The sequence below is a fragment of the Rhincodon typus genome, chromosome 18 (assembly GCF_021869965.1).
Source record: "Rhincodon typus isolate 14 chromosome 18, sRhiTyp1.1, whole genome shotgun sequence".
In the NCBI taxonomy this organism is placed as follows: Eukaryota; Metazoa; Chordata; class Chondrichthyes; order Orectolobiformes; family Rhincodontidae; genus Rhincodon; species Rhincodon typus.
In genome coordinates this window covers 15,207,108-15,234,736 of record NC_063349.1, presented here as the reverse complement: position 1 = coordinate 15,234,736, position 27,629 = coordinate 15,207,108, and the positions used below count along the sequence as shown (strand labels likewise).

The following is a 27,629-nucleotide window of genomic DNA, read 5'->3' as shown; positions in this document are numbered from 1 at the left end:
CACCTCCTCTGGCAATGCGTTCCAGGCACTTACCACCCTTTGAGAGAAACACTTGCCTCACATATCCCTTTTCATCTTCACCCTCCTGCCCTGCACCTTGAACCTTTATCTCCTAGTAATTGACCCCTCCACCCTGGGAAAAAGCCTCATACTTGCCACTCCAGCCATGCCATTCACAATCTTATAAACTTCTATTAGGTCATCCCTCAACCTCCCATGTTCCAGGGAAAACAAATCCAGTTTATCCAACCTTTCTTCACAGCTAAAATCTCCCATACCAGGCAACATCCTGGCAGTGGGTTGCAGTCAGTTCTGAACAAATACACTACGTCGTGATACGCCAGGCACTGGGAAAGACAGGGGTCTGAGAAAGTACAGTGCTGAAGATGCATACCCTGTATATAGCTTGATCCATGGAGCTGCAATGATAATTGCAGTCACTTAGACAAGTGATGATTTAAAGTGACAATAAATTTAGGAGTACAAGCTTCTATTTGCAAGGAAGTGTTACCTGCGTCACCTAGAAGCCCTCAGATAATTTACTTTTTCCAATGCCAGTCACAAAAAAAAATCATGGGAGTATCCCAAACAAGCGAGTAATTGGGATTTTGTTGGCAATCCAAACCACACCAAGCAGAGAGAGAGAGAACCACCGCATGAGAAAAACCCGAGAGGCTTGAAGGCCTGAAAAGGCAGGGATGGGGTGGGGATTGCCTTCATTGCAATCCACACTTCATAACATCTCATCCAGTGAAATTTCCCCCACCTCCCAACTCATCGTGGTCGGGGGAAGCATTAAATTCCAAGCAGCAATTCCCCACAACATGCACTGTGGCACTGAAGACCTGAGCTCCAGATGATACTTCTTCACTAACCAGTCTGTTCCAGTACAATTACAACATGGGCATCTGCCTGCAGTGGAAAATTGCCCAGGTATCTCTTGTCCAGAGAGAGCTGGACACATTCAATCCAAACTATTACCAGCCCATCTGATCAATCCCTATTATCAGTAAAGTGATAGAAGCTGTTACTGATGGGGCAGTCAAGTGACATTTACTCACCAAAAAAAAAAAGATGCTCAGCCTTCGTTCCATTAGGTTCCAGACTTCATTCCAGCCTTCTTCAAAAGATGGACAAAAGCGCTTAATTCCAGAGGCAAGGACAGAGTGACTGTCAAATGTTGCCTTGATGTCAATTTTACTGCTAAATTGCATCTGACATCAGGAATTGGGAATCTCTCTCCACTGTGTAGTGTCTTACCTCTCACAAGAGATGATGGTTGTGGTTATGGGGATCAATCATTTCAGCAACATGCTGCACAAGGTCCTGAACAATGCCTCCCATGTTCAACCATTTTCAGCTGCTTCAGTGCTTCCCTCCTATTGGTCAGAAGTGGGGAAGTTCACTGCTGACTGCACTATGTCATTTCATTCGCAAATCGATAAACAACAGAGCAGTTCATCCCATAAGCAGAAAGCTCTGGATATTCAGACTGGAGATGCTAAATAGCAAGTATCATTTGTGCTACACAAGTGCCAGACAATCATCTTCAACAAGACAGGATCTAACCACTTGCTTCTGACCATCCCTTACCATTGTTGGAATTCCCAACCTTCAACAACCTGGGGACTCTGCCATTGACAAGAAACTTAACTTGGTCATCGTCAAATATTTCAGCTGTAAAAACATGTCAAAGACAGGATATCTTGTAAAAGTGGCTCACATCCTGACCTCCTAAAGTTGCATCAATGTACAGATCAGCAGACATTTGCTCCATTTGGCTACAGGAATGCAGCTCTGACACACAAATAGCTCAACACCCCCCAGGAAAAAAGACTATTCACCACCTTAGATAGACCTTCTCCACCAGAGGTGCACTGTGGCAGAAGTATGTACCACCTACAAGATGCACTGCAAGCTTCTTTGACAAAATCTTCCAAACCCTCAAAGTCTGTTGTCTAGAAGAGAGGCTGGCAGGTACATGTTAATACCACCATGACAGTTTACATCCAATTCACATACCATAATCGATTGAAATACATCACGATTCCTTCACTGGTGTACCACCAGAACGGCTTACCTTAAAGCACTGAAGGAACACCTCACTACACAGACCACAGCCATTCAAAAAGGTAACGGGGAGCCATCGAAGGCAGTTAGGGGTAAATGATAAATGCAGACCTTGCCAGTAAAGCCCACATATGTTAATGATTCTTAGCATAATGGCACTCAAATTGTGATGTGATTACAACAGGATGTCAACTATCCCTGGCCTGACCATCACTGATCATAGGGCATTTACATAACGACATGTTGAACAAAGAACCGTCTATCAAAGAGGAAGAACAAGAGGCACTACAGAAGTTCTAACCATGGGCTTATATTCCTGTTCTTCTGAACAGGAGGAGGAAAGGGAGAGGAAATATTATCTCCACCCATCTTCAGTGACAGAGTTAATCAAGTGCACATTTGAAAGGAGCACTCCAAACATTGTAATGAAAACAAACCAAGTCTTTGAAGGAACCTTGATGAATCAAATGAGAACATTATTCTCCATGCCGATAATGCACTTTTGCTCACTTGGTGCCCACTTCTCACAACAGGCTGTTAATTTCACAAGTGAATCTTCAGCTCATGTTTGCCACTTGCATAAAAGTAAAAAATTAATAAATACTAAACAGACCAATCTCTGTCTGGACAGGACAGCTACAAACCAAGATTCTCTGAGTGTGGCAATGCATTTTGCATTTGTTATACACTATTTTATGCAACAAGCAAATGAGCTGAGTGGACTATTTCAGTTTAATTTTTTGCCAGCAAGATCAGACAGAGACAGACATTGATTTTAGCCTAGAGTGGAATCCTGGAAAAATATAGGCCAATAGGCCTGAGGAATAAAAAGATACATTTGTTTCTGCTGGAAAATCAGCATAAGTTCGAAAGCAGAAAAGCATTTGGTACATATACCAATTGTCTCAGTAAATAAGAAAACTCATTTCTTAAAGGTCTTTATCATGATGAGGAGCAAGAAAGAGCTTGGAAATGATGTTTCTACAGAGTAGTTTTGCTCTGTAGTAACGTATTTGAATATTTTCAGGATCATAATACATTTGCAAAACATGCTTCTCTGATCAAGAACAGTAGCCTGGAATTTACTGTTTGCTCCCTTTATATAAATGCTTAATGATTTTAACTTGGCTGGTTTTAATTTTCCCCCTCCATTATTTTAATGGATTCTTTAATCTATTGAAACCAACATGCAAATTCCTTTCTCCATAAATATGCTAAACATTCATGCAAAAACATTGCTCATTGCAACTTTTTAAAAAGAAGTCAATTCCTCTGGACAAATCATAAATGTATGTTTTGATGTTTACAATCATTTTAGAAATCACTTAGGAATTGCTGCTAACCATTTTATTTCTACCTCATCGATCAAGAAAAACTGTTTACCCTAGCCTCTTTGCAATACAATTTACCGAGTCTTCAGTACTTCTCCCAACTTTTTATATGCCAGATTCCCAAATCTGGGGTTTTGACTGGACATTGTCTTCATCTTAGCATTCAGCTGCATTGTGGTTTTATCTGTATAAATCCTAGCTCCCATAGAATGGTTAGCTCACGCTTACAAATTCAGCTCATGCACTTAGTAGCTATGCTGTGCCCATATCCTCTATGTATATACAGTATCCTAAATGAACTTGTGGTTGTTGGCCCCGTTCATACTAATTCATTAGGAAATAAAACTTGATACAATCCTATCCCTTATTACAAGTTACACGTTGCTAAATAATTACTTGTGGAAACATCTGAACAGAGGAGCAGAATGTTTGTTTAATGATACAAACTAACATGGACCAAATTTCAACAACTCTGGAAAAAAATGAGATTCGCTGGTATTGCTGTGGAAGTGAATATGACCAAAGTATGCTGAATTCGTAACAAAGAAATTCTTACATTAAGCCTAACCCAAGGATGAGATTCTTAAGATTAGAAAAAAAGTTTACAAAAACCAAAAGATGATTAGTAACAGGAACATATTAACTGGATGTTTTGAAATAAAATATTGATTTATCAAAATTTCAGGCAGGCTTCAATTTAAAAATAAAATCAAGGAGGCAGCAAAAATTCTGATTTAATCATTAAGGGCCAAAGTCTACCTGCTAATTAGTCAGCACTGTCTTCTCTTACGTATAAAATGCTGCGCCCCTTTCCATGTGCCCTTTTGAAAATTTCTTGAGTGCAAAATGAAAACACTTAAAAGGAAATTTGGTTTGTTCGGAATAAAAAAAAACTGTTGCTCAACTGAAAGTAAAATTTAAACTGCGGTCTACTCTAAAAACAGAGATAAGAGTGCGGAGCTGGAGGAACTCAGCAGGCCAGGCAGCATCAGAGGAGCAAGAAAGCTGACGTTTCGGATTGGGAACCTTCTTCAGAAAAAGGTCCTGACCTGAAGAGTCAGCTTTCCCGCTCCTCTGATGCTGCCTGGCCTGCTGTGTTCCTCCAGCTCCACACTGTGTTATCTCTGTCTCCAGCATCTACAGTTCTTGCTACTCCAAAAACAGGTCCCATTTTAAGTTTACATTCATACTTCAATTCTCAAATTATAACACAAATGGAATGTTTTTTGAAGACAACACCAGAATTTCTCTTCTCGGGAGTGGGTTGAGGGGAGAAAAAAAAAAAGAGCATACACTTAAGAGGCAGCCAGCGAGCTGCAAAATAAAGTTTTAAAAAGCCTATTAGTGAATCAAGAAGTGGCAGTATATCACAAGGTTTCTTTTGGATAAAAAGCATTTCGTACACACACTCCATGTCTTGTGTTAAACTAGCCAAGGGTTGCATTAAAACAGATCCAAAAGCATTGTTATATTTGCTACTTAACAGTTAAAGTTGTGTGCTCCTTGTTTTCCAAGTTTTGCCAAGAACCTCAGCTTGTTTGTTACAGAGCTAGACTTGATGATAGGTGTAGCCAGATCAACACCACCCAGGTTCAAAGCTTCCTCAGCCTAGCTTGAAATACTTGTGAACCTCAAGGAACAGAAGAGAGCTCTAATTCACAGAAATAGCCTGGACCATTGAAGATGTGCAAGGTATTTTTCTAATAACACCCGTACGTGGGGTCCAAACTGAACAGAAGATTTTACAGGGACCAGGGTAAGCGATGGATGATGGACTTCCCTCTCCATAGAGCCTGGAACCAAAGGTTTCCAGCAGCACCATCTAAACAGACATAACAGGCGCGTCCCGAGTATCAGGGTCAGTTCTGAAGAAATTGTCAGCCTCAATTCTATTGTACCTGCCCAGAATGCTGTCCCAAGTTTTAAGACCAATGCAATGCATCCCTTCATGCAACAGCAACAATAAAGTAAATAAGATCACAAACAAAACTATAAAAGAAAGCGCATGTCAAAGTCATGTCTAAAGTATACAGTGCTCAAGTCAGACAAAAACCTTGAATACCATGTCAAAAGAAGTAAAGCAAAGCCTACATCTTGAAGACAGTACATATAAGTCACATAAATTAAGTGTCAGAATATGGAATTGAGAGGATTACAAAAGAAAAAAAAAAAAAAATCAGCGTTTTAACTTGCAAATAGACAATTGCTGCAAATAGACAATTGCAATGCTGCCTCATGGAGACAAACGAAGATATTACTGACGAGAAATGACAGTACATGCCCTTGACATGATGACAGCAAGTGACTGATAATAGCACGAATGACCATAAACAATGTGAAACATAACTGGATAGTGTCAGGGAACAAGCTTTCCAGGTGGCTGGAGACATATCAACTGCAAAGAGACACGTTTGTGATCACTGGGGTCTAGTTTTGATGTTTTTGATGATGTTATTGCACCACGACAACGGTTGCTCAGGGGTGCAATCTTGATGACAACACTTTCAGCTGTTTCATCAATGGCATTCCTATCTCATTAGGACAGGTCTGTTGTTCTTAATTCAGAATTCTGTACAATGTAACGGTTCTGAAAGGGTGTTCCCTCCAAGCCATTCACGATCCGACTTGCAAATTTATCACCATTCCTTCAGTGTCACTAGGTCTAAATCCTGGAAGCGTGCCTTCAATTCAATCTGTATCTTGCTACACAAAACTGCACCAATTCAAGGAGGCAGCTCAGCACCGTCTTCTCAAGGGCAACCAGGGATAAGCAATAAATACTGACTAGCCAGTAACACACAGATCCCATAAACAAATTGTAAAAACTATTGAAGACTGCAAAGAAGTTGGACTTAATCTGAATGATGTCATGCTAGCTGGCGGGAAAATAAGACAAAACATCTTCGCATTCTGTTCAGCAAAGACCTATACGCAAAGTCTCCTCGGTTTTAATAAGTTTCTATCTTACTAACGTGATCATGCAATTAACTAAATCTCAAAAAGACAAAAGCATCCACTTGTTAAGGCTCACTAGTGGTGGTTCCTCTACTGCTGCAAACCAAATAGGCCTCAGATCCAGCGAAGGAAAGAGAATTGATAGCAGCATTCTTCTACCCATAAATACCATAGATTCCAAGGTCCAAATCCATTCACAATGTCTCACCAACAAACAAACAAATTCACAAATAAAGCAGCCTATATCAATCTGCAGTAAGAACCAGATACCATCCAAATCTTGGCTGACAAAATTCAACCTATGTGACCCAAATGCCAGATGAGGAACATAGAGAACAGGAGGAGAACAGGAGAAAAAGAAAAAAAGTCTCCTTTTCTTCTTCAATCGACCTATAATAAAATGATCAATTGAATTGCAAACATGCGTGTCTCTCCATCCTAAGGACTGCAACGGTTCAAGGTGGCAGCTCACCGCCACCTTCTTCAGGGCAAATACAGACGGGCAATAAATACTGGCCCAGCCAGTGATGTCAACATCCCATGAATGAATGGAGTATTTCCCTTTCCTGTGGAATGAGACCAGAGAATGGAACATTCTCTGCTTGAGCTGCTTTGGACTACATGAGCAGAGTTTCTTCGATATCTGTATAGGCAGTTGTTCCCATCCCCTTCCTCATTTGAAGATGTCTGCTTGTCAAACCATTCCTAGATGTTCACCTTGACATTCTCAATGGGCAATCTCCCACTACTTTGATGCGAACTTTTTACTTTACACCAGCATTCCACTTGCACTATTAACTTCACTTTGTCTCCAACCAACAGCACAACTTTGAAATGGGTTTAGCCATACTTGCACAGTTTCAGAGAGATCTCCGTGTTAAACGATGGCTTGCCTGAACTGCCTCATGGCCCAACTCCACTCCAATTGGCCAACATGACCATATGACAAGCTGCACAGGTTCATTTAATCTGGGGTTACCGATCTCGATCTTTGGTTTATCACAAGCATCTATTGATAAGCACCCAGGGGAGTGGCTGACAACTTTAACAACAGCTTTTCAGGTCATGATTTCAATTGATCACACAGTTAAGTGGCAGGAAATCTACCACTACTTGTGGCTATTGATAAGTAGAGCGTTTAGAAATATATAATATGAAGCAGCAGAGTCAGCTTGGCTTTGCGAAAGGGAAACTGTGCTTGACAAATTTAGCAGAATTCTTCCAGGAGGTAACAAGTAGGAAAGATAAAAGGGAAGTAGTAGATGTAATGTATTTGGATTACTAAATGGTATTTGCTAAGAAAGAACACATTAGGCTATTTACTTAACATATGTCCTTGGTGTTAGCATGGATAGAGAACTGGCATCTAACAGCAGATACAGTTTGAATAAAGTCAGGGTGGGGTGGGGTGGGGTGGGGTGGGGTGCATTTTCAGACATGGCAACCTGTAACGAGTGAAGTGCCACAGGGATCAGTGCTGAGCCACAATTATTTATACCACATACACACCTTGGGTGAGGGTAGGTTAAAAACTAAAGACAAAATTTCCAGGGCAAACACAAACAGGCAGGAAGGCAAGTGACAAGGATGGGAGAGTCTAGAGAGATATAGACAGTTTAAGTGAATGGGCAAAAACTGGCAGATGGAATATAAAGAGACAACAAGGTGCAGAGCTGGATGAACACAGCAGGCCAAGCAGCATCATAGGAGCAGAAAGGCTGACGTTTCGGGCCTAGACCCTTCATCAGAAAAGGGGGAGGGGAAGGGGGTTCTGAAATAAATAGGGAGAGAGGGGGAGACGGATAGAAGATGGATAGAGGAGAAGATAGGTGGAGAGGAAACAGACAGGTCAAAGAGGCGGGGATGGAGCCAGTAAAGGTGAGTTAGAGAGGGGATAGGTCAGTCCAGGGAGGACGGACAGGTCCAGGGGGCGGGATGAGATTAGTAGGTAGGAGATGGGGGTGTGGCTTGAGGTGGGAGGAGGGGATAGGTGGGAGGAAGAACAGGTTAGGGAGGCAGGGACGAGCTGGACTGGTTTTGGAATGCGGTAGGGGGAGGGGACATTTTGAAGCTTGTGAAGTCCACATTGATACCATTGGGCTGCAGGGTTCCCAAGCGGAATATGGGTTGCTGTTCCTGCAACCTTCGGGTGGCATCGTTGTGGCACTGCAGGAGGACCAGGATGGACATGTCGTTTGAGGAATGGGAGGGGGAGTTGAAATGGTTCGCGACTGGGAGGTGCAGTTGTTTATTGCGAACCAGGCGTAGGTGTTCTGCAAAGCGGTTCCCAAGCCTCTGCTTGGTTTCCCCGACGTAGAGGAGGCCACAACGGGTACAGCGGATGCAGTATACCATATTGGCAGATGTGCAGGTGAACATCTGCTTGATGTGGAAAGTCTTCTTGGGGCCTGGGATGGGGGTGAGGGAGGAGGTATGGGGGCAGGTGTAGCACTTCCTGCGGTTGCAGGGAAAAGCGCTGGGTGTGGTGGGGCTGGAGGGGAGTGTAATGCCATCCCCTATTCCCAATTCCTTCGCCTCCGCCGCATCTGCTCCCAGGATGAGGCATTCCACTCCCGTACATCTCAGTTGTCCTCGTTTTTCCAAAGACCGCAACTCCCCTCCCACCCCCCCACCCAGTGGTCGAGAACGCCCTCAACCATGTCTCCCACAATTCCCGCAACTCATCCCTCACACCCCATCCACGCAATAAGAAACAAAAAAAGAATCCCCCTCGTCCTCACGTACCACCCCACCAACCTCCGGATCCAACGCATCATCCTCCGACACTTCCGCCATCTGCAATCCGACCCCACCACCAAAGACATCTTTCCCTCCCGACCCTTAACTGCTTTCCGGAGGGACCACTCTCCGTGACTCCCTTGTCCGTTCCACACTCCCCTCCAGTAAGTAGCAAGTTACTTGGTCTTTCATATTTTTAAACATTTTAAACACAATTTCAGTTACCAACATAGGAATTCAGCAATATCAAATATTTTAAACTTACAGGCATTATATTTCAATATTTAAGTGTCTGATAGATGATACCATCTAAAATGTGTCCATTAGAAATGTCTGAGACCTAATCAAATGAGAGAACAGGACATGGATATTAAGAATTAATTAGGTGTGAATTGTTTGTATAAATGAGGAGTTAGTGGTAGGTGGGGTGAGTTTTATGGAGTTAGCTAACTGAAATAAAGCTCTCACATAGATGTGTGGACTTGAATTCTGTTTAAATAGAGCGACCTTTTGGAGTATAACAACAGGGAAGGTCCTACACAACTGAACTACATACCTAACACGGACTCCTACGAGAACCAATGTTTCACTTGAAATTGTGATTTTCAGGAAGACAACCATAATATTTAGCAAGGCTTTATTGTACCAGCCCTTTGATGTTCCACTGGCCAAGAATAGGTTAATTCCCCTCTTTTCCACACTCCTCACAGAGCCATATAGCACAGAAAAAGACTCTTGGGTACAACCAATCCATGCTGAATACAATTCCAAACTAAACTAGTTCCACCTATCTACTCCTGGCCCATATCCCTCCATATCCTGCCTATTCCTGTACTTACCCACTTTTAAACACTGTAATTGTACCCAAATTCAACACTTACTCAGGAAATTCATTCTGCACAGGAACTACAGTCTAAAAAAATTTGTCCCTCATGTCTTTTTTAAATGTCTCTCCTTTCCCCTTAAAAATGTGTCCCCTAGTCTCGAAATTCCCCCATCTTAGGGGAAAGACAACTACCAATAACCCTTTCTATACTTCTCTTTATTTTGTAAACCTCTATAAAGTCACCTCTCAACCTCCTAAACTCCAGTGAAAAAGAGTCCCAGGCTATCCAGCCTCTCTTTATAACTCAAACCTTCCATACTTGGCAACATCCTGGTAAATCTCTTCTGAACCCTCTCCAGCTTGATCATATCCTTCTTATAACTAGGCAACCAGAACTCAACACCAGTATTCCAGTAGAGGCCTCACCAATATCCTAAACAACCTCAACGTGACTTAGCAACTCCTATACTCAAAGCACTGAGCAATGAAGGCAAGCACACCTATTTTTAAAACCACAAATGACCAACAAAAGACGACGCAGAACCAATCTCTGTGGAACACCACTGGTCACAGACCTCCAGTCCAAAAAGCATGTTGACATTGTTCGAGGCCTATGGTGGCTCTTCATTAAAGAAAGCTCAGAGACTATAGAGGAGATTACAATCTCGTGCATTCAGGTATAATTGAATTTCTCAAATGAATAAGTGGACTATACAACAGTGGCTACAGATCTTCATCTCCTGAGTTGTCGAGCACTTTCCAACATCTTATATGGAGGTGTTCTAACTAAGTGTCATCCTGAGATCAATAATATGTTCATTGCAAATGCTGAAAGTTGTTTTATATAAAAATAACATGAAGAAAAATGATGCTCCTTCTGAAATTAAGCAGAATCACAACTGATTCCTCACCTAATGCCACAGAGGGATGAGTAGCTATAAACCCACTGCTTCTTCCTGAAAAGAAGCCAAATTATGCTAGTTGGTACTGAATATAGCTTAACTTCCTCAGGTACTCTACCCCTCAAATATCTGCTCTTGTCCTTGCAAAATATAAACCCATCTCCAACCTTCTGATACTCTCAAGTTGTTGAACATGTCACGCTAATCTTGCGCATCTTGCAAATTCTTGCCTACCTTTGCCTTTGGGAGGTATGGAAATGTCACCAGTTAGATTTGCAACTGTCAGAACTAAAATCACTACAGCCAAAATGGCAAGCTATGTCCTCTGTGACAATGCTGCATTACGCCTCTCTCCCTTCTACAAATTTAGAGCTGGTCAATGATATGATCTTCCCAAATACCTCTCATCTACTACCCAGCTCTTCTGGATGGAGCTAACATTGCTGCTTCTATTCCCATCTACCCAATCATACCAGATATAATCAAGATTTTTAAAACTCCTTTAAAACAACAAGTGATGAAACTGGAAAATTGGAAATAAAAACTTTTGCCAGGGAAGAAATGCAATGTAGAGAAAGCAGATCTGTGCATCTATCATCGGGAAGGGTTTTACTATATATAGCTTTGTAAAATTTTCCACACTTCTCTGTAAGATACCAAAGTTTTCTTCCACTCTCCTGCTCTTCGAAACTCTCAGTTGGTCTTGGCAACTTTTAAAAACATATCAGCTTGGCATTTCTTCAGGTCCCCAGTTCTCATGCAATTCAGCATTCTTTCCGATTATAAAACCACTGGAACTCTTCTGTATATGGAGTGCAAGCGAATAATTTATGAAGCACTGCATTTAGAAAATAAAGTTCCTAAAATATGTTTGAACATGCAATGAGATCAAGAGAAAGGAACATTTCAAAATCAAACTTTTAATCTCCAAGGAAAATCACATCAGAAAGTGTTTTTTTTAAAAACGTTTACATCGCATAATACAATTTGGGAAACGTGACAATTGATGGGTAATTGATTTACTGATCATTGTCAGCGTTATTCTCAAACTAAAAAGCTTGGGAGTTGAGATAGTTGAATCATTATTCTGGATCACCAGATAAATACCTCATTTCTTCTCTATCTCCCCCAGACAGCTTCACCTGGATCAAGAACTCTGCATCTGTCTGCACACATGCATGTTCGAAGGGGGCTGCTTCTGAATCCTCCAAAATACAGCGAGATAGATTCTAAAATTTCACAGCCGACACCAAAGCAAAGTGCTTCGCTTTACATCCAGAAGGCTTTAAAGGAAGAGGCTATAAAATGTGTTTACAAAGGCGAACATTTTAGCCAAAGTATTAAGATCATGCAAAAATAATGGTTGCAGGACAAGATTTATATTATATTATAAAATATATTATAAAATTAAATAATTTGCAAACCCAGAGGGATCTTTAATATTTTGAACGGAAAGGTGACGAAGGCAATGAATTGAACCAGATGTTAGTCTCCAATTTACCTTCACATTGCTTCCCGTCTCCTTTATAGCCCGGTTTGCAGATGCATTTGTAGGATTTAGGTGTATTTTGACAGATTGCATCGATGTGACAGTCGTCTGTTCCTACCGCACATTCATCGACATCTAGAACCAAACCAGAAACATACGCCATCAAGATGTAAATCAAACCCACTACAGAGACACAATGACAGGATTAGTTACTTTTTAAAAAAGCTCACATTTTTGGTGTGCATGCATGACATTAACAAAATGAAAAGATCAAAGACAGTGGTCCATATTGATTTCTGAGTAAGCGATACGCACAACATTCTCTGCATCACTGACTTTACCTGCATCTTTTTACAAGAACTCAAAATTATTTTCAATCCTGAGAAGGCGGTGGGGGGGAAAAAGGTAAATGTTTACGCATCCTGTACAGTCAGCATGCTGACATTGACCTCTATTATTTCTCGGTGATTTTGGGGGGGGGGGGGGGGGGCAGTTGACCCACCTGACCTTCACTGGTATTTACGTTCCACACAAACCTCCTTCCAATTTACTGTCTGTGTCACAATATCCTACTAGCTCATTCTCCCTTCCATACTTACCGAACTTCCTTTCCCCTTAAAGCAAAAGAAGCATTTATGCTTAATCATTGTGTGAAATAACACAACCTAATCTCAATACGTTCCTATAACTGTTGAAAAAAAATTGTTGAAGCTTTTCATCTTGTACTCAGCACAACTTGGAAGAATACTAATTCAAGGGCAAAAACATTTATACCAAATGAGAGAATTTACGCTCAACAGCTGCTTGGAAACTGCGTATGTCGGATTGTTCTTTTCAAAAAAAAACTGGGGCTGAATCGAAAACTGCCTAATGAATCTTAAGTGAACAACTTGTAAATTTACTTGTATTTGATTTTAAGAAAAAGCGAATAAAATAGTTGCCTGTGTGCTGACGAATCACGAGAATCACACTCTGCTGCCTCTCATTTAGAAGTATGACAGTCGGATATACAAATTCTGGTTTGTCCCAGCTCAGTTAACAATTCAAATCTGCTGGGGGGTGGGAAGAAAGAAAGAAAAAAAAACGTCGTTTGTATGCGCCAAATCTGCTCCTTGTCGAATTTCGAGTATTCCCATGGGGCCAATATTGGTTGGTTGGCAAGTAGACTTGGTTTAGTTGACGTGCTGCCATGAAAAATGCATGAGTTAATGATGACTGAAAGTTAACTGCCAGGTTTTGTTAATTTTTAAACGAGACAGGTCGACTCCAGTTGGTCAAAGCGTTGCCCTGAAGGGTGAACGGTTGCGTTAAAACAGGCATTGCGCATGCACTTTTTTTTCCTATCTAAACACAATAGGTCCCTAGGTATTAATATAGAGTTGCAATACATGCACGTCGACATACTACTAACCCAACTGACAATTCTTCATCGATGTCAATATAATTCTTCACTACTCAGGATTATCCGGCAAATTATGTCTAATTGTAGAATTATGTCTACTGCATTTCGGGTTTTGAAAGCCCAGGCTGGTTTGGTGGTTGCTTTTTGTAAGCAGCCAAAAAGAGATACACCGCTTGATATATGATCAGCTACTCTGAGATGCGTGGTTTATCAACCTACCATCACACCAACACGGAGTTCATATACAGTATCAATTGTGCAAGAAGCAGAACACGTTTTTGACTTGGCGGCAGCATTCCCGATGATGGCGAATAACACTGGTGCTGCGATTGCTTTAAACAGCTTTCAGATGCCTTACTCTGCATTCTGAGATAGTCCGGGCGAGTGCCCGCTCTAACAGTGACAGCCTTAGTTGACGGGTTTGTCTGACATACAGCAAGAAGTGATCAGCTGGAGCAGCCATTATCGCGCAGAATGGCTTTAATGCGCCCTATTACAGGACCAAGCTGGCAAAAGCGAACAAATGGCTTGGGCTCTATTTACGAGGTTGCTGATAAAGTGCCTGCGACTGTAGGAAGTCCAACACACAAAACTGACATTAAATTACTTAAACTGAAACCTTCACCAAATATCGTTAAATGAACAAAAAGCCCCAAATTCCAACCCTGGGCGGATATAAATATTCGTTGAAAATTTTACACCGTTTCACCAAAACCTCGTCATGTTTTGGCATCACATCACAAGAATTGGGGTCCGATACGTTTAGATATACCTGATGCAATTTGGCACAGATATCCGTACAAAAGTGAATTTACGCTCAACAGCTGCTTGGAAACTGCGTATGTCGGATTGTTCTTTTCAAAAAAAAACTGGGGCTGAATCGAAAACTGCCTAATGAATCTTAAGTGAACAACTTGTAAATTTACTTGTATTTGATTTTAAGAAAAAGCGAATAAAATAGTTGCCTGTGTGCTGACGAATCACGAGAATCACACTCTGCTGCCTCTCATTTAGAAGTATGACAGTCGGATATACAAATTCTGGTCTGTCCCAGCTCAGTTAACAATTCAAATCTGCTGGGGGGTGGGAAGAAAGAAAGAAAGTAAAAAAAACGTCGTTTGTATGCGCCAAATCTGCTCCTTGTCGAATTGAGTATTCCCATGGGGCCAATATTGCAAACGAATGGGCGGAACAAATGTGTGCATTGTGAGTGATCGCTGTGACAGCTCGATGTCATTCTGTTAGCTGCAGGAGGCCAGGGAAGCAGCGATAACCAGCAGCAAGCCCCGCGGCTGCGTGTCAGTAGAAAAAAAATCTCTTGTTCTTGCGAAGGTCGCCTCTTTCTGGCCAAATCTACTGTACCTTGAACTTTTGAAGGAAGGGGGGGTAGGGTAATCGAGGCAATATTGCGTTAAATGGTGACTTTTGTTTTTGTTTAAATCGATTTTATAGCTGCTGGAGACGGTGATAAACTACCAAGAACTGCACGAGATATTTTTCTTCATATATCATTAGACTAACCCACCTACTGTCTCAAAACATCAACTTCCATCAATCCCACTTTCTGAATTTGCTCCATACGTGATCATATAGAAAGCCTGGATGTTTATTATAGGTACTTGATAGGATTATTCTTACTCGAGCTGATATGCTAAAGAAACCCCGGGCCAGTTGTTTGGAATTAGATAGAAAATCTCAAACAATCCTGCTTTTTTGAGCATCGATTTTAAGTCAAAATAAAACGCACGATGAAACTGACTATAAAGTATTTCCGTTAAAAGTAAATGACTCCACGGCCTCCAGTTTTGGGAGTTGGTTTTTAAAAATAATACCAAAATGTAAAAGGTTGAGACGTTTTCGATTCTGATTTGAGTTGTAAGTTTACGGAGAGCTGTCACATTATAGCATGCGCCTTGATGTACCTAATGCTATTGATTACTGGATTGCTGTCAATAAGGCGGCTCTATTTACTGGCACTTGACCAGTAATCGATTTATTCACGGGAGAATGATCCATCTGTGTCTGGGACACAGTCAGACAGTTCCTCCCCGAGTCTGCTCACCAAAGTAAATACGAGAAACAGGACAGACAACACGAAACTACGCACGTTTTCTACTATGTCTCTAAGTCATGCTGCAGTGGACGTTTTAAAAGGAAAGATAGCCTCGATCTGTCTGTAGGCTTCATTGATGCCACATTTAGTAGAATGCAATGGCCCATTACATGACAATAATAGCAACTTAATGAGCGTTAAAACGCTACGCGAGTCTTGAATGGGTACGACCTCATTTATTCAGCGACAATTATTCAAAGCCCTTACGGAAACAACCACTTTCCTTTTTTTCTGGAAAAATAAAAAGGGTTGGGGGGGGGGGAAAGCAATTGAATTTGCCGACTCAGTCAAGTCTAAACCTGGTCTCAGCTAAATGAGAGTGGGCTCCAGCAGGAGACGTATGCAGTGAAGCAGAAAAGAAAAACTGCCTTGTCATATTTTGACTCATTATCAAGTGCTGTTTTCATAAGGGACTTGACAGCTGGCTTCCTTGGCACTGCCGCCGCCGCCGCCTTCAGAATTACTTTAAATGAGTCTAAAGGGGGCTTTTCATTTGGGCTTGAGGGGGTCACTCCGCGATGTGTTAAGCAATAACAGAAATCCTCCGTTTCTTCGGGGAATAATTCCTCTAATGATTGCAACATAGGGAATTGTGTGTAGGCTTACTCAATGGAGTTAGTGTAACTTTAGCAAAGGCTTTTACACGGAATATCTGATCAAATATGATACCACAGCACGCATTGGCAGGGAACTGCCATGTGTTATTCAGGTCTGTCATTTTCTAAAACATAACATTTTAACAAAAAAAAGGTGAAACCAATCTTGTCCCCGGCGTTTGCGATTAACCAAACCGCGCAGAAAAAAAAAACTCAACAATTCTCAACGACCGCACAAACTTCCAAAGAAAATCTCCATAATTGGTTTCCACAACATACACAGCGCGTTTACCACAAAATAATGTTTTTATTAATCTCGACGACGCTGAAACTGTTTTAAAAATTGGAGGAGTCGCAGATTTGCATTAAAATGCGAAACGGCCACAGCTGAAATAAATGCTCACTTCCTTTGTTCTATGTCCCCACTCAGGTATTTTAGTTTGTTCCTTAACCAGAAATAAAAGTAAACTAACGCGCTGGTGGAAGCGTTAGCACCTCTGAGCGTTACAAACGTTTTCTCGCCAAAGAGGAAGGGGATTGTAGTTAGCTGCAGAATTGAACATATTGACTAGACATAACTGCTAAACTCCATCAAAAGCCCACGGTATCAAAGGAAGACTGCAAACCTGCATTCGTTAGCAGCTCCTCACATTTTTCTCCCAGTTTCTAACAACTGACAAGCACTCACACTCTCTTCGCTGAAATTAAACATAATGAAATGTCCCTTTTGCAATTTTCTGAAAGAAAAGGTTACACACACACACGCAGCCAGAAGGTAGATATTTCAGAACTCTTACCGACAAGCGCCCCAGTTCCCAAGGAGCGACAAGTATTTAAGAGGATGAAAAACAAACAAAAGTGCCATGAAAAACAAACAGTGCCCATAATGATATGATTCGATGCTGAGTGTTTCTTTGATAAGACGCGTTTGGACTGAGACATTGACCAGCTGACAGCCTCATTTTCATGCGGGAGCGTCAGGGGGCGCGGACCCGCTCGCACGGTCACGTCGCAGCTGCTGGCGGGCGCGTGCGAGCTCGGGGAGGGAGAAGAGATCCCACTCTGGACGCGCGCGCGCACGAGCACCACCCCCTCCAAGCCCTATGCGCGCGTCCGGGGAAGTGGGAGGACCCGCGCGCCATAGCAGCGGGGGGGGAAGAGAGAGAGAGAGAGAGCAGGGACGCGCGGAGGGAGGTGAATGGGGTTTGGGCAGTCTGTGGTGATGGAGGAGTATCTCTCTATCTTCCCACTGCTACCAGAGCCAGGCTCCTGAGCATATCCCCTACTCCACAACTTCCCCACCCCGGCACCTCCCTGCTATCACCTTCCTCTTCTGGTATCTCCCTCCTGTGATTCCTCCCCGTTATCTTGACGACTGCTGGGATTTCTCAATCTGTCCGTAAGGAATTTCCAGAGCCGAGCCATTTCGAGTCGACAGGAGTCAGTGTGCAACTCCGATCTCCCTGACAACCAAAGGGTGATTTTTATCCTAGAGGTCAGAACAAAGGGATATGGCTCAACTGGAAACAAATATAATAACATGAGGTTCCAACACTCTCACAAGCAGCCATGTAGATGCATTGTGGTTTTTTTCCTGAATGCAAAATGGTAAGCTGTGTAATGGTATTGTAAAAAAAAGTGACTATGTTAGTTACTATTTCTGTGACCAGAGCTTTCTGCTAGCTTCCAGTCAAATCTCCAATAATTTGGATGGATGAATGAAATGTTTTGAACCCAAACTGGTACTGGTAAAACATACAGACACATTGTCCAAGTTAGAGTTATTTGCTGCTTTTTTTTGCCGCGGGGGGAGGGGTAGATCTGCGGGGAAAAAAGTCAGGAGATGAAAGCGACTTATTTCCCCCGTGGAAACTATTAGATCAATGATCTTAGCGAAGAGTTAAAGTCATTAATTTTGTTCTCTCTGTGGACATAATAATTAACCACTGATAGCAGGTTCACCGAAACTAGAACAAAAACAGAAATTGCTGGAAAAAGCCGAGCAGGTCTGGCAGCATCTGTGAAGGAAAAAATACAGAGTTAACGTTTCGGGTCCGGTGACCCTTCCTCAGAACTGGCCGTTTTGGATGCTAGCTTGTGAACGTATTGATTATATTCATTGTGCTTTACAAATTCGGTCACTAAACAAGAGCAAGCCTTCTCTAATCTTGCAGAAACTGGTGAAAGTTACAATTGTCTCAAATTCAAAACTTCAGCTCAAACTAACTTCTTATCCAGGACTATTTTTTTTAAAAAAAACAGCTCAGTTGTAAATAAACCAGAAATTAAGAAGTCCCTTTCTCCAATCTATTAAAGTTGCTAAAGGGTCTCCTGTTAGTCTAAAGTCCGTTGAGCGAGCAGGCTAGTCTCAATTGGCGAAGTGTTCTGATCTCGGTTTCATTTTCACATCCAGATGTTATCTTACCTGTTGGCTACAAAGTGAATTGAAAGACGATTTGGATCGAGGCTTTTGAGGACTGTCGGTTTCCTTATAAAGAAACAGAGCCACTTAGAGACGGAGAAGATTAGTAGATGTACCATTAACATTTGACCAAATGAAATGTCCTGGGTTAGTGTTAACATTGGAGAGATGGTAGTATTAGGGAGTGGATGGCCGAGGTGTCTATAGCGTCATACTGGACGGTGAGGGAAAAGAATGAAACTGACTCTGGAGTATCAGCAAAGCATTCCTTTATGGGTTGACGTTTAAAATGTGGGAAATGGGAGGCCAAGGAATGGATGAGTTGTGGTTGACCAGTTTGAGGCAGCGTGAATGAAGGTGAAAGCATTTTCTCAATGGAGAGCGATTGCAATCGGAAGCCCAGTTTGGTGGTGAATAATAGTGAGATTGTAAAAGCACTTTGGTTTAACTTGACAGTAGCGAGGGGCGGATTGAATCGTTGGTACGAACACCGGTTTCTACTGGGAGTCGCAGTTGAGGGTCTGGGTAAGGCTAATGTTTAACCAAAGGAGGGTGTAGCTTTTTCAAATCTCATGGCTGAGACGTACAAGCAGGAAGGCGCACATCTAGGGGTAGGTAGATAACGGATGCGCGTATCGCTATTTTTCTTGTGGCATCTCACCCAGTGAATTTAGGCGTGGCAATGGGGCGGTGTATGTACACGAGATAGCAGAATGGAAGGCAAGAAGGGGAAGTTTGGCCAAGTGGGCAAAACGAGGAGAAACCAGTTCTTCAGGTAGTCTGGGTACTGATTTATAACCAGCCGTCTAAATAAACCAGGATCTGCCCCTGAGCTGGTTAATGAAGGGAAGAGCAGAGTAGGAAATCCTGCGGTGAACCATGTCAAAAAGCAAGCGGCCATAGAGAATGATCATTGGTTAGTGAAAATAGCAAGAAGAAATTCTGCTTGCAGCAGTATGCTATTTGCATGACCATTCACTGCTGATACGGAGCGGTAATAATGGTCTTAATATGAAAGGGAGCTCTGTGCTTGTGTTTCCAAGGGTCGAGTTCCTGTTCATCTCGTGGTGAGCGCAATTCTGTTCCTAGCCAATTGACGAGATGGCTTGGAAAGTGAAATCGCAAATAATAAATATTGTCCTCTTGCCTGTCATTAAAGGCTTATTATCCGTTTAACTGGAGCGGTTTCCACATGCAGGTGGAACTGCAGCCTGTTTATTTTACTGAAATAGAAAATTGCACCAGGGTATTTGTTTCACTTCAAGTCCTTGTAGAGATCAGAGGGAGTCGCCGTTTCAGTTTATTTTCACAAGTCTTGCAGGTTTCCCTCGGAGCGTGTCGAGCGCTGGAGGGAAAAAAAAACTTCTGGTGCTCTAATTGCATCCATATTATACAAGCCGTGCCGGTGCTTCCGCAATGCCTTTCACCATTCAACCAAATGTAATTTTCTCTCCATTTGCACACATGCTTTCCGGATGGTTGTAGAAAAGAATGACATTTTGAAGTTTTTAAAATTGATACACCCCGCAAAACGACAACAGAAATCACCGGCGAACATAAACGTTAGAGCAATGTAGCAATTTAGCTGGATATGAATTTGTTCCATCCTCCTCATGCCTTTTAAAATAAAAAAGCTTCAGTTCTGTACATGAGGCAACTTTGCATACCCCTACTTTATTAAGCAAGTGAAAAAAAAATGTACATAGCAACCGGCGTACCGGTAATAAGGTATTAATTTTAATTGCGCGACGTGTACACAATGCGGACAGAATGTGTATGTGTGTGTAAACTCACTAAAGAATGCGTGCTGAATGAATGAATCAACCATTCCCAACGTTGCTTTTCCCACGCCGGCAGCGGCCTCCCTGTCTCGCAACTGTTAAAGCCTTGCGCCTCCTGCCGGCGACCCAAGGACGGTTCAAGTCAGCTACAGGTGGGATCAGAACGAATGAAAATGCACGCGCGATCGATCAAAGCTTTGAGGAACATAGAGCCGTCTTCAGAAAAGATGGAGCGGCGTGGGATGGGAGAAAGAGAGATGTTTTCAATCTGCCAGTGGAACTCATATTGATAAAAGGTTCTATCATAAGGAAGCCACCCTAATTGGATAAGATGAACATACGCTCCCATGGGCACTTGCCCCTCCTGGCCAACCTCATTCAGCTGTTGCCCTGGTAGGGCGAGGAAGTCACGAAAGGGGCTTTTTACACGGGGGGGGGGTGTAGAAAAATGTACTTGTCTTCCCCTTTTTCTACTAGCGATGATACACGTTATATGTAGTCGTTCTAACAACAGAATAAATCCCTATAGTGGGGATATGGAGAAATGCCACCTTAAGCTATTAAATCACAACTTTTGCACTAAAGAGTTCGATTCATCTGTTGAGCGATGATTGAGAATTCTACAGGGACGTGTCCTACATAAAAAAAAGCAAACTTCAAATATATGGTACGTTACATTCCCATAGCCCCGCTGCTAAAACCAAAAGAAAAATCCACAATATAAAGGACACACTCTTTTCTAACTCCGTTTTATCATCCATCTAACTACACACATATAAATACATATGTATTGAGTGAACGCTTTGTATCAGGCCTGGGCATCAGCACCGTAATGGGTCCCATCGAGATCGGCGCTTTCAGAGAGAGCACTTCATTACCTCCACACAAAGGAAGAACGGCGCAATTGAAGAGTCCTCCCGGGGAGAAAGGCGTGAAAATCACAGAAACGTCTGCTCACTTCAGAAAAAAAAAGTGTGGATTTACTAAATGGAAGGCCGCAGGAGGGCTCAGACATATCAGGCTTCATTCATCAGTCCTATCGTATTGGGAAAAGCCCCCCCCCATACCAATGACGGTACAATAAAACAAGCCAGAAAGGGTTTTATTCCCCTCCTTTCTTTCCTCCTCCTCCTCCTCCCCCCGACCTACAATCCGCGTTTTCAATGAAGGGCAATCAACTGTTTAAATTGCTATTTACATTTCCAACTGTTTAACCCGCGATTTGTCCATCTTAATAGCTCTTTAAGCTTTTAAACAGGGAAATAGCCATTCTCCTGATTGAAAAGCGAAACCACAGTGACTTCGGTCACTGTCCAATTGTTTAAAAAAAAGATTAGATATCTGTACTCCCCTAACTCCCTTGCCGTCCCACCTTCTTTCTCATCTCGAGAGGAAATGTCATTTTATTTCTGGGAACTCAAATTCAAATTGAACCCGGGTTTCCGCTATACATGCCACCAGCGTTATTAATCTTATAAATGAAGTCACCTAGAACATTGGACAGAGTAATGTTTGTGACTGTGTTTTGAAACTGTGAATCATACAGCTTCGTAAGCGCCCTCTGGAATACTGTTAGCTACAGTAAAAGTATTAGTAAATCACAAGCCATCTGCAATAGTAATCATTTTTATTCTTCTGAAGCAGCTAATGTGCCATTTAGTCCCTATAAATTATCTAAAGTACAAAAATCCAGTTGTGGAGTCCACACTATTTGAAAAACATACTGGCTCAAGAGCAGTGTAAAAATGCCACTCAGACAATAATAGGCTTCTGAGCACCTGGTGAGTGTTGAAAAAAGCAGCAATAGGTCACTGGACAAACAATTTGTAGTGTGTAGCATATCTCACCTGCAGAAATGACTGTTTTATATTAAGATAAGTAGGAAAGGACTACAGTTGATCCTGAGTAGGGAATGCTGAAGCTCAAGTGGGAAACTGAATGTGCCACCTGTGGGAGTTGAGTCTGGTGTTGAAAGGAAGCGGTGAGAGCTGGCAAATGTGAGGAACTGGGTGAAGAATTGCAGTGGGTAAGAGTGTGATGATTGAACTACTGCCAAGAGTGAAGAAAATCGAGAACGAGGCAGTTATAGTCATGCAGAGCACAGAGTATGAGATCACCTGACCACACCAGTGAGATTTGTAACAGAAATTTCACTTGTAAAAGTCTTGTTAAAATGTTTAGGTACAGTCATAAGGAATTTTAACTACGGAATGCAGCAGTTCAAAAAGGCAGATCACCACCAACTTCTCAAGAGCAACTAGGGATGTGCAATGAATAATTGCCCAGCCAGTGATGCCACATCCCATGAGTGAATAAAAAAAAGCTAACCACAAAAATATTTACAGCGAATCAAACTCGAAGGATTCAACTATATCATACATAGCATCTGTTCTATATTCACGAAGGTCAACATGCACAGAGAAGAAGTGGTGTCTGATAGTGACTAGCATAGAGTAGTTGGTCAGAAGACTATGGGTTGAAGTTCCACTTCAGAGACACCAACACTAAATTCTAACATAGCAAATTCATACTGGACATTCTGTAAATCAGCTCATTGCCAGCCTGGTTAGCCAATGTGTTTACAATTGTTCCATACTCAGTTAATGAGGCTCTACACAAAGATAATTCTTTAAAGCTAAGTAATTGTGGGAACTTGCACTTCAGGACATCCCCGGCTTAGAATCATAGAATCCCTACAGTGTGGAAACAGGCCCAACAAGTCCACACCGACTCTCAGAGCATTCCACCCAGAACCATCCCCCTATGACCCACCTAATCTACACATCCCTGAACACTATGGGCAATTTAGCATGGCCAATCCACCTAGCCTGCACACCTTTAGACTGTGGGAGGAAACCAGAGCACCTGGAGGAAACCCACATAGACATGGGTAGAACATACAAACTCCACACAGGCAGTCACCCAAGGGTGGAATCAAACCCAGATTCCTGGCACTATGAGACAGCTGTGCTAACCCTTAGGTTATAAAGACAATCTGAAAGTCAATCTCAGAGGCTGTGAAGCAGGGGGCTGGGGGAGGCTAGCTTAGACAAGTCCAAATGGAGAAGTCTCTGTCATCAGGCAATTTCAAAATTGGAAGTGAACACTGTCAAGTGTCTTCAGGGCAAGAACTGTGGCACAAAGCCACTGCCTCCACCCATGCTCCAACAATGACTTCATATACAGTATTTGCTCTTAGTTATGCAAATCAAGACTTGGCCTAACGTCAGACATGGGATGACATCAAACTAAAACATTCTTTCTTTTACTTTTCTATTGCTGAACATTCATCTGTCAAAGCGATGGAAGAATTCATCACACAGTTAATGGGAGTTGTACAGAGATATCAAGCCAAGGTTGCATCTTGTATTTGATATGTCTCAGGTCAGTCATTCATCTACCCATCCCCATTCCCTTGAAATAAGAGTGTAAGACATAGTTATAGAATCTTGGAATGGTTCAGATAGATGCTATTCAACCTAGTAGTGATTTGAGAGAATTATCTGACCAATTAAGTTGCCCTATTTTTTTCCTCATGGTCATGTATTTTTTCCTTTCAAGTGTTATCCAGTTTTGTTAGAATATTATTATTGACACTGCTTCCATTACTCATTCATGCAGTGCATTCCAGAATAAAACTACTCTCTCTTTCAGAAAAAAAGGATTTTTTGCTTCCTCGGGTGTTTTTGTGAATCGTTTTAAATTAATAGCCTCTTGTACTGATTCTGTGCCACTGTACTATTAGCCATTTATGTTTTGAATTCTTCTATCAAATCTCTTCCTAGCCTTGCTAGATTTGTAAAACATTGGTCATTCCTGACAAATCTGATTGAATTTTCTTTTTATTCTTTGATGGATGTAGCCATCGCTGGCAAGCTCGGCATTAATGGGCCATTCTTGGTTCCCCTTGAAAAGGTAGTGGTGAGCCCCCTGGTGGTGATGAGCCCCATCTTGAAATCAGGTGTAGGTACACTAATGGTGCTGTTGAGAAGGGAGTTTCAAGTTATAACCCACTGATAGCGAAGGAATGGAAGAGGTGGCCAAAGTACTGGATAATGGAGTATCTGTAAATGTTGATTTTGGGACTACCAGACAACATTTGGAGAATTCCCTAATTAGAGATCGTACCCAAAATTGAAATACGTGGAATTGAAGAAGAAATATTAATCTTGTTAGGAAATTGGTTAAGCGCATGGAAGCAGAGAATCGGGATAATGTGCAGTTACTCACATATGCCAGATGTGACTAGTGATAGCTTACAAGGATCAGCGTTGGGGCCTCAGCTATTCTTTGTTTTCTTTAATAACTTAAATTATAAGTTGTAAAGTTCCATATCCAAATTTGCAATGAAACAAAGCCAGGTGGATGTGAATATTTGGAGATAGTGGAGACACAAAGGGACCAGGGGATCCATGTTATTAAAATGTCATGAATGTTTCCAGAGAATTATCAAGAATGCTAATTAACTGCTGGCTTTCATAAGTAGAGGAATAGAAATCGACAGCTTAGAAATCATACTTCAGCTGTACGAAACCCCAGTCAGATAACATCTAGAGCAGTTCTGGGCACTGCACGCTCAGAAGGATATACTGGTTCTGGAAGGACAGTTTTGTAGATTCACTGAGATGACCTCAAGTGTTAAATTAAAAGGAGAGATTACATGAAGAAGGGTTGCTCTCCCTGACTTTAGAAAATAAGTGGAGATATGATAAAAGTTTACATGACATTAAAGGGAACAGATAGGATAGATTATTTCTGCTAGCTAATACAATATAATATGATATAAATATTTCCACTAGATCCACAGACAAAAAAATAAGAGTTTGGTGATTCATGTGTGAAATTAGCAAATGCACAAAAGCTGGTTGAAGTTTGGAAACAATTAATGATAAATCCATTACTAAATTTATCATAAAAAGTGTTATAAATTGTTTAAAAAGTGTAGTTGCCTCTTGTTTTGAAAACGGACTTTGGAGGACTTTTAAGATGGCTATACATTACCTGATGCGCAAGTAGGGCAAAAATTCTAATCATAGATTGTAGATGGCCAAGGTGAGACAGATCACTTTTGGGAATTTCTCACCTGTTAATTGTGTGGACAATATAAAGGGAGCATCAACCCTCTGACTCCGAGCTAGGATTGATAACAAAAGTGGCATATCAATACTCATTATGCCTGCAAAAAGTTAAAAAGCATCAATTCACCCCCAGAGATGGTCAATGGGTTTTGATTAGAGGGAATAAAACAAAACTCCTTTGTTGAGCAAAATGGCTCATGGCAGCGTTGCATGATGAAACTCCACTGTATTTTGAAGAGTTTCAGTTATGTGTTATTGAACTTTTGGATCAGTGTGTGTTTAACATCCATGCCAGTCTATATAACAGCAATAACAGAAAGCATGGCACCAGGCTTCTGTTTCTAGAAGGATTTCCTCATTTCCTGGCAAGTGGACTGTTTCCCTGTATACAAGCATCAGCTTGTTGTGTCATCTCCAAATTTGAAAGAATTCTGCGACTCCTGTCTTCAGGTATTTGGACTCGCCTGGAGTTTAATCCTGAGTTCAGACACCCTCTCACACTGGACTTTAATATGCACATGAATTGTTAACTATAATGTTGGTTTAAATAATCATATATTTAAAACTCCTTTCTTTCCTGTGTTTTACTTGTGTGCTTGAAGGGTGAAGACCACTCCAGGTTTGGATGTGTAAATACACAATACACCTGATTTAACACTGAGAGTTTGTTGCAAGTTGCAAACTAGGGTTTGGGAAACACTCCACAGTCTTTTCAAAAGTAAGCCACTCTGTTTACAGGCGAGGAGAATAAAGGAACTCTGTCCCTCTTTCCCCTCTGTCTGTAGAATTTAAAATTGAGATTGACAGATTCTTATCAGCTAGAGATATCAACGGATATATGACAAAGCTAGATATATTGAGTAATGTTGCATTTGAACTATGACCTAATTGAATGGCAGAACAGGCTTGGGGGGGGGGGGGGGGGGGGGTGTTTGGGGGAGGGTGCTAAATTCTCTACTTCTGTTCTTATGTTCCTATGCTTCCTGCTGTAAGGAGAACAACTCAAGTTTCACAAGCTTTTTTCACATGAATTAATTTATTCATCACTGGTACCATTCTAATAAATCTCTTGTGTGCCCTCTTCAAGGCCTTGGCATTTTTTTCAAGTGCAGTTCTCAGATTTAAATACAATACTTCAGCTTGAGCTGAACTAGGTTTTAAAAGTTCAGAATAATCACCTTGTTCTTGTATTCCATTCAATTATTAAAAAGCCAAAAATACTCAGTTTTTATCAGTCTTCTCCACTTGTCGTGCCAACTTCAAAGGTTTCTGCAAATATCCCCTGGTCTCTATAGTTCTGCATTCCTTTGGAATTGTATCATTTAATTTATATTGTGTTTTTTATTCTTTCCTCCAAATTGTTTCACTTCACAATTACGTACATTAAGTTTCATCTTCCATGAATGTCTAATTTTTCAGTTTGTCTATGTCTTACAGCCTATCAATATCCTCCTTTCTCTTCACAACATTTCCAAGTTTTATAACATCTGCAAACATGAAATTATATCCTGTATACCCAACTGTAGGTCATCTCTAACTATAACTAGAAAAGTTGTGTGTGTGGGCACGCAAGACATGTTTGCGGAGTACACCTGGAGCTATCTGATGGAGTGTGACACACCGAAATTATCGTCATGACCTCCTGAGTTGATTAGGCTAATACCATATTTCTCTAAACAAAGAAACAACAACAATGATTGAGTACAGGGCTTTACTGGGGCATTCTGTAAGGGTGAATCACCAAACTAATTGCCATGAGTTCCTACATTGATGAGACCAGTGAGAATTTAGCTACCGTAATACCCCTGATAAAAAGAATTTTCTTTGCATTAATTTCTCAGCACTGCATAAGCTATTAGTGAACAGCACTTGCAACGTTATCGAGTGCTGGAATGGTTTAGGGGAGGAAAAAAAGTCAAACAATT

At 41.5% G+C, this 27,629-nt stretch overlaps 1 protein-coding gene across 1 annotated transcript in view; it reads right to left on the bottom strand.

The window, feature by feature from the left end:
- Positions 1 to 17,396, bottom strand: part of LOC125485345 (signal peptide, CUB and EGF-like domain-containing protein 1) — a 60,775-nt gene extending 43,379 nt beyond the window's left edge. Inside the window, exons 1-2 of the mRNA XM_048607681.1 lie at positions 17,221 to 17,396; positions 12,325 to 12,447 (exon numbers count right to left, since the gene is read on the bottom strand). Of these exons, the coding sequence (XP_048463638.1) occupies positions 12,325 to 12,447; positions 17,221 to 17,365 (268 nt within the window). The 5' untranslated portion in view covers positions 17,366 to 17,396. The remainder of the gene's footprint in view (positions 1 to 12,324; positions 12,448 to 17,220) is intronic.
- Between the last annotated feature and the right edge of the window lie 10,233 nt (positions 17,397 to 27,629).